Here is an 8,382-nt window from a genome sequence, read left to right on the forward strand (position 1 = left end):
TGTCGTGTGGAGACTGTAAATAGTCGCCCCGAACATTCAATTAGAGATGTTATATTTCCGTTCCTTAAAAATCGTTCAGGTCGACATTATTGTTGTGTTTGTGGTATTTTTAGCTTAAGTATTTGGCATTTTCTGGTTGGGTGGTTCCAATATTCCTACTTGAATGTTGAGTCACCCTTAGGCTATGTTTCCTGTTTTAAACTTTTGCCCTTTGACGTCTTATCTGTGATATGCAGGCTTCATAACCTCTGATCCCCTTTCAAATTTTTATTTTGTTTTCTCGTTCAGAGCACACGCCTTTTATTTCTTGAGGAACATACGTCACTTTTCATGGAATGGCACTAGTGTCACATTGAAGGTTCCATAATAACCGCCGTATAAACACATCTGTTCAAATGTTGAATTCTGCTTAAGACTGTGCTAAGGGCGTGGACGGTAGTTTGTACTTGACAATACCGTCCTTGAACAGGCTCAATCAAACCGAGCCTGCAACATTTTCAATTTTGACGTGTTGGGCTTTCTTTAGGGATTCTTATTTTCTCTTTTTTAATATTCACCTAGTACAGGTGTTTGGTCGATAGTTTTAATTGACTTATAAAAAGGAGAGGATATATAAATTATTGACAAAATAAATACGCACGGGAAGAAATAAAATCACAACGTTTTAAATAACAACTGTTTATTTAGTTCACAAGTCTTTCTTATACATTTTTATAAATATAGAATCCAATTTTATATATTCATCAGATGTCTTTATATTATAGGAATATTATCAATATAATTCAAAAATGCTTCATTTGGAGTTGTAAATGTGTTTACATGTATATTAATTGGTTATCCTGCATTTTCAGATAATTAAATTCTCGAATGAAACATTTGGTAGTATATAGTCATTTGGCTTTCGTCGGTAATTATATTTTGTTAACATTTTCCTGTTTTGTTTTCAAAGGAACTTCGTGATAATGATTGGAAAACTAAAGTAAATCTAAATGCATTTAACTTTTAGTTACACCATTTTATGTCCATTCTATTACAATGCAAACACCGCTGTTGAAACTGTAGGTAAATTGTGTTTACTTGTGTAAATGTTTCGTTACATCAACAAAGATTATCTTCAGGCCAACAAACTTTAATTATACAGTTGAGTAATCAATATTAAATACTATTTTACCGATTAATAGCCCATTTCGCTAAGATAACATTTAACATAATTTATAATTATACGAAAAATTATGTTTTGCTAATCAAAAAGCAAAACATGTTCATATATATAACCATATAATTTCAATCAAGAATTAAACAGTCGTTACTTTATTTTGAATATTTAAACACTTTTTTTTGTAAAATGAAAAGTTTAGTAGTTCCTTGGCCACATATCGCCATATCACACTTTTATAGAGAGGAATAAATTATAGAGAAAAGGTGTCAATCGCAAAAAGATGAAGCTCTATTCCAGATTCTCAATCTGAAAAAAAAAATAAATAAATAAAAACTTTGTGAATGTGTGTATTTACTACAATTCCATCTTTAGATAAATCTCATGTATACCTTAATCATAGGTAAATAGGTAAATACATTTTATATTTATTGTGCAGTATTCGGCTTTATACTTTTAATATCAAACAAAAAATATGGTATGTTACAAATAGCTCTAGGCTTTCTTGATAAGGATTTATTCTATGTGCGATATATTGATAACAATTCCATTTTGAACAAATTGATAGAAAAATCAAATAATTATAACGAAACATGCATTTACCAGAAAAGTTTCTGCGCCATGGCCAAACCAAAACTGAGATATAATGTCAGAACTCCAAACTGAACATGTGTAGCTGAAACAATAATTAATAATAATTAGAAAATTTAAACTCTACACATTATAGGTAAATATAATATGAATCCAAAGTGTCATATAAAGATAACAGCCCACAAAAAAGCAACTGGCATTCTTTAAAAAGGACGCAAAAATATACTTGATCAAGTGTACTAAATATAGTTTTTTTAAATCGATTTTTCTACGTTTCATTTAATTTCTGTTAGAATTTAAAAGATGAGCAAGATGCATCTCTAAATTCACATCACACTAAACAACATTATCTTGAAACACAAAGTATGTGAATAGGAAACAGTTAGAGGTAACATAATATATAAAGGATATTTGTGTACAATTATTTCGTTCTTTTTCATTGACGAATATCATGACTAGAATTTAACTTAACAAATCTGTGTGACCTGCAGTATACACTTCAACATTCTTTACAAAGCACTTACCTGCATTTTTTTTGCGGTACACACTTTAATATTCAATACAGAGTACTTACCTGCACTTTTTGCGGTACACAGTTTAACAATAATTACATAGAAATTAACCTGCATTTTCTGCGGTACACACTTCAACATTCATCACATAACCATCATTACATTTACATTTGTCAGTGTCACAATGTGAGTTATCAATGCCGCCACATTCTGTTCCAGCTGCGGTACATGTTGTTCCGCTAACGGCTTAAAATAGAAAAAGTGTTATGTTGGAAAATACATTTCCATTAATTCATTGATTTGTACATATATATTGTGTTACAACGAGCAAATATGTTCATTTAAACTTCAATGAGTGGAAATGAACTAGAACTGTTTGTTTCAGAATGTTATAGAAGTGCGAGCATTACCTGAAACATGTACTAAATCTGATACAGATATCAGCTTATACGTATCTAAGTTTAGAAAAAAGTTTCTGGATGGGTTGTATAATAGAGGATAATAAATAAAACAAGTTCTGATATACACATGAACTTACTTTGCATACAAGTTTTGCCATTCGTTCTATCTTCTGCATATCCATCAGAACATTTGCATTTAGCACCGGTTTCAGCATTGTCACATTCTGCATTCGGAGTATGCTTACACTGGTCTGTACCATCTTTTGTACAGCCTGTATCAGTCACTTTCCCTAAAACATTTAATTTTAAACAATATGTTGACTTAACAGCAAAATACAATCAGTTTATTGTGCAACACGTTCACCAAATTCTTAGAGCACAACATAATTGATATGAGAACAAAATTATACGGGAAACAAATCTGTGTGTTTCATACAAATCGTGAATAATCAATATAGTGTTTAAAACGTTAAATCGATTATTAATAACGTTTGTAAAGCAATGAAAACAAATTAAATATTATAATTGCAATGTAATGTAAAAATAATTTATTTTGAAGTTTGACAAATGTTTGTTCAAATTATCAGGTGATAAATTTCACTTACAGAAGGTACTTTATTTTTGTACATGAATGTTAATTACAATACAAATTACAATACATGTTTCCGATAGGTAAATGGTTATTTTTACAACTAAATATACTTGTTAATAGCAGATATATTATTAAGTCTTCTTAGTAAAAATCCGTTGTTTTAATATTTTCAAATATAATCAATTTAACAGTTGTTTTTATTAAAAACGGATAAAACGGATAAGTATTAAGTATTTGTGTATCGTAAATCTAAAAAGGTACGAGCAATGGTTTTGCACCAGAAAATACTCCTTTTTACGCATTTAATTTACATTTGCAAACAAATTGATCTGTAAACAGTGGTACTGAATTCCTTTGTTACTATAGCTACCATAAATTAGTTTCGTGTATGTATTAATACATATCTGATTACCGGAAGTATCTGCGGCACAAACGTCGACATTCATCACATAACCATCATTACATTTACATTTGTCAGTGTCACAATGTGAGTTATCAATGCCGCCACATTCTGTTCCAGCTGCGGTACATGTTGTTCCGCTAACGGCTTAAAACAGAAAAAGTGTTATGTTGGAAAATACATTTCCATTAATTCATTGATTTGTATATTGTTTGGCAATGAACAAAACATGTTCATTTAAACTTCAATGAGTGAAATTGGACTTTTTATTTCAGAATGTTATGGAATTGCGAGCATTACATGAAAATTGAAGTTAAGCATTCAGTTATCAGCTAATACGTTATTGATTTTCGTAAGTTCTGATAAACACATAAACTTACTTTTCACACAAGTTTTGCCATTCGTTATATCTTCTGCATATCCATCAGAGCATTTACATTTAGCACCGGTTTCAGCATTGTCACATTCTGCATTTGTAGTATGCTTACACTGGGCTGCAGCATCTTTTGTACAGCCTGTATCTGTCACTTTCCCTAAAAGATATGATATTAAACAATATGCCGAGGGCGAAGTAGTAAAGAAACAGCAAATTATTGAAGTCTTAAACGAAAAGTTTATTGTGTGCAACACATGCTCTGAATTCTTAGCACACATCAACACAACATATGTAGCTGTTATTAATCATATTATAACAAAATATGATAAACAAGATCAAATTATGCGGGAGACTAATCAGTGTGTTTCATACAATCGTGAATGATCAATATAGTCATTGCTTCCAATGTTAAAAATGTTGAATCAGATTTTGATAACATTTTAAATGCAATGAAAACAAATTAAATATTATATCTTTAGTGCACTGTAAAAATATTTTATTTTGAAATTTGACAAATGACATATCAAATGTAAAAATCATAAATCGCACTATACGAGGTACTTTACTCTTGTACATGAATGTCAATTAAAGTACAATACATGTTGCCGATAGGTAAATGTTGTTTTTACAACTAAATACACTAGTTAATGACATTTATACTAGTAAAAAAAAATTTGTTTTAATATCAGAAATTAAATCAATTGCATTTGTTTTTATTAAATGAAAATAAAACGGTAAATATTGAGTATTTGTACATCTTAAATATGTAAACTTATGTATGCATATCTGATTTACCGGAAGTATCTGCGGCACAAACATCTACATTCATGACAAAGCCATAATTACATTTACATTTGTCAGTGTCACAATGTGAGTTATCTATGGCGTCACATTCTGTTCCGGTTGGCGTACAAGTTGTGTCACTTACAGCTGCAATTTTATTCCACAGTAAGTAGCAAATCATTCCATTTCTATTTTAAAACATATCAAACCTTTACCGTAGTATTGTAAATCAGTTTGCTTAGATATTTGTTTCATGAAGGAGTTACCTAGGCAATGTTATTTCATTACGTTAATTCTATAATAAAACAGTTTATGTGAATACACTCGCATTTGTCACCAGTGCATGCTGTATTTGAGAATCCTATGCAACCGTTCGAATCATCACAAATAACATATAAAATAGGATTAAATGAAATTATTTGCATACTCAAGTACATTCCTTGGCATTTTTACAGTAATAATCTAAATATGTTATGAAGTTAAGTCTTAATGAGTCAATTAAATTTACATTTGTAAAATGTGTATGTATATTGTAATTTAATAAGTAATTAAACATCACTTTATCCTTCAAAGTAGACCTTTAAATGTGGTATTACTGGATACCGTTGTGATAGCGGATATTGACATAGTCATGAGAAGGCACTTGACTATCGCCGACAAAGTCATGTGTCGCTTATATATTATACAAAGTGCTTAATTTATGTAAATAGATCCATGTAATTGACCTCGAATGAAATCTAGTATGAAGTGAGGATTACCACATGTTTCAACATTCATTCTAATAGTATATTTTGGAATATCACTGATCACTTCTCAGAAATCAAAAACAAAGGATTTTGATTTTATCGAAAAGTTCTTTTATTTGAATCCCTACCAATTTAGATACATCTAAAATTTCATTATAAAACACAACATTTTATCTCGCACCCGTCTTGATCTGAACGTCGTCACAAGCAGAATTTTTTTAAAACCACACGTAGAATCTTGCGGACCCACGCCACATCCTCAGTACATGTATTACATCCGGTAGATAAAGCTTGTCAATTTATCAATAAGTAAATTAAGAATTTCCATAACTTTAACAGTCGCATTAACAATACTGAACAAGATTTTACAATTTCTGCCTTAACGTATTAAGCTTTAGAAAGCTATATACATATAAACAGATATTGCAGTCTTATATATATGTATATAAAACTGCACATATATACTGCACACGGAACATTTATCACGTTATAAATATCAGTTTCTGGAGCTAAAATTACAGGGTAATGCATAGTGTAACTATTTTAGTTACATTGGCGACGATGTCTACTTAAATTGTTGAACATATAAGAACTGATCAGAGTTTATGCGTTTATATTAAAATCAGAATGTAACGTACCTGCTTTACAACAGTGTATAAACACCATTCCAAGTACAATTGTGGCGAATGAATATTTCTGAAATAAATAAAAGAACCAATCAGTACTAAGCAATGAATGTAAAGTTTCTTGCTCAAGGAAACAACGGCTTGCCCCTGATAGGATTTGAACCAACGTGGTCAGCAATCTTTAGATTACTAGTCCGACGCATTAACCACTTAGCCACGCCGCCACTTTTCTTCTTCTTTTTTTTGAAGAAGAAAATAAATGATAAGGTTAAGAAAATAAAGAAGAAACGCCTTCTTCTTACTATATTGACTGTAAGATAATGGAATATAAAAATCAATCAAACAGTACATTACTTTAGGCCCTCATCTCCGAATATAAATAAATTAGCAACACAATAAAAATATTACCAATGAATGTTAGATTGTTTCAAAACATTCATATATGCGCTACATGCTGTACAAACCTTATATATGAACATTCTACATGAATCATTAGATAAAAGCAGCTTTAACAATTTAAAATGATACCATTCATGTAGCATAAGGATACAGAAAATATTAGGAATGTATAGCAAGTTAAACTCTGTTATGTCCATTTAACCGAAATAAACAGTGCATTTTAAGATATATATGCTTGTATTGTTGATATCATTACATTTTTAAAATATAACAAAGCACACTATCTTTTCATTTTGATAGCGCTGGTCAGCTTTTCAATATAGGCGATTATTCACCACGCATAATTATGTCCAAATTTAAGGAAACGTTAACATCACAAATATTATGTCAGAAACGTCAATAGGCGCTTTGAAAAAAAAAATATCACGATGGCAATAAATTTCAATTAACAATAATACAAATGGATTCATATGTAATATGTAAGGTAAATAAATTTATACATTGAAACTATTTCCGTAGCATTTCCTGATATCAAATAACTCATGACAACGTACTCAGATAAGTGTGTTTAGTTCTGATTTCAGATGAAAACATTGTACATGTTTATATATTTTCCAAATATCTGCTAAATTAGTAAAATCAATTTTAACGTTAAGACTGTACACAAATAGTATAAGCATCTGCATTGTTTATATATTTATTGTTATCAATAAAGTTGTTTAATTATTTCGTTTATTAGATATGTTTTAAATTGCTTGCATTGTAAAAAAATGCGCTGTCGTGTGTTTTATCTGCTCCTTGTTTGATTATATAAAAAAAGAACATTTTAAAACTTGCTACTGGAAGTATCAACATTAGACAATATTTATGACCAGATATAGATACAGATTATATTAGTACTTTCAGAACGTATAATTATTATTCTTATAATGACATAATAAAGTTAAGTTGTAAGTATATTATACAAAACATGACCTACCATGATTATATCCCGTACTCTGCTGGCTCAATATGATACCCGAGCGTGGTTGCCCGTATTTATGCGTCATGTAATCTGGGGGCTGTGCAAAATAGTCACATGACCGTTGTTGTAAATAAGCATTAGAGAAGGTTTTTGAAGTTTTGTTTTGCAACTACCTCTATTTATCTTCGGGGTGTCTATTTGAACAAACATTAATGCGATGGTTGAAACTTTTTTGAAGTTTGAATACTCTTCAAAGGAGCTCCACTGACGTCTTAAAGTCTATAAAACATAAAATTGAAAAAAACAGGGCACTTTAAACAGAAAATATGAAAAATAATAACAAAGGTATGTAGCACCCAGAATCAAATTGAAAGTCAATATAAATAGCAAAATTTAATCGTATTTGAGTTACAGGGCATTATAAAGGCCTTTTTTTAGGTATTGTGCACAATCATAGTGGATAAAACTGAGTAAGCGAATGATTTGAATTTCGCGCACAAGATATAGCATGCACCCTCATCAAATGATGAAAAAACTCGGAAAAAATTTGTGTCCAGTCATATGGTCTTTGATTTTTTATTCTCAAATGAGCACACGTTAAGCATTCTATTATATAAATATCTTGTCGGTTTGTTTATTATTTAGCAAACAATTTAATAAATGCCTTTTAGAGTTGACTACTAAAGATACGAATACAAAAATTAAAACAAATTTGTTAGTTAAAACTTTTATTGGTAAACATGTAGGCGATAATATGTGTTTCAGGACAAACTACTCAGATATGTATAATGAAACAATAATGATAAAAAAACAACAATCTAAATTTCTGTCAGAAT

General features: G+C 30.1%; 1 protein-coding gene across 1 annotated transcript; it reads right to left on the reverse strand.

Annotated features, from left to right (window-relative positions):
* Positions 1-668: 668 nt before the first annotated feature.
* LOC132757326 (matrilin-2-like) lies at positions 669-7,632 on the reverse strand. The gene is made up of 9 exons (XM_060748577.1): positions 7,562-7,632; positions 6,196-6,253; positions 4,824-4,958; positions 4,033-4,185; positions 3,665-3,799; positions 2,798-2,950; positions 2,371-2,505; positions 1,760-1,832; positions 669-1,465 (listed from the first exon to the last, which is right to left on the reverse strand). Coding segments are annotated over exons 1-9 (846 nt in total). The 5' UTR covers positions 7,565-7,632; the 3' UTR covers positions 669-1,464.
* Between the last annotated feature and the right edge of the window lie 750 nt (positions 7,633-8,382).

This window comes from Ruditapes philippinarum, unplaced genomic scaffold, assembly GCF_026571515.1.
Source record: "Ruditapes philippinarum isolate M1 unplaced genomic scaffold, ASM2657151v2 ctg801_1_1_1_1, whole genome shotgun sequence".
NCBI lineage: Eukaryota > Metazoa > Mollusca > Bivalvia > Venerida > Veneridae > Ruditapes > Ruditapes philippinarum.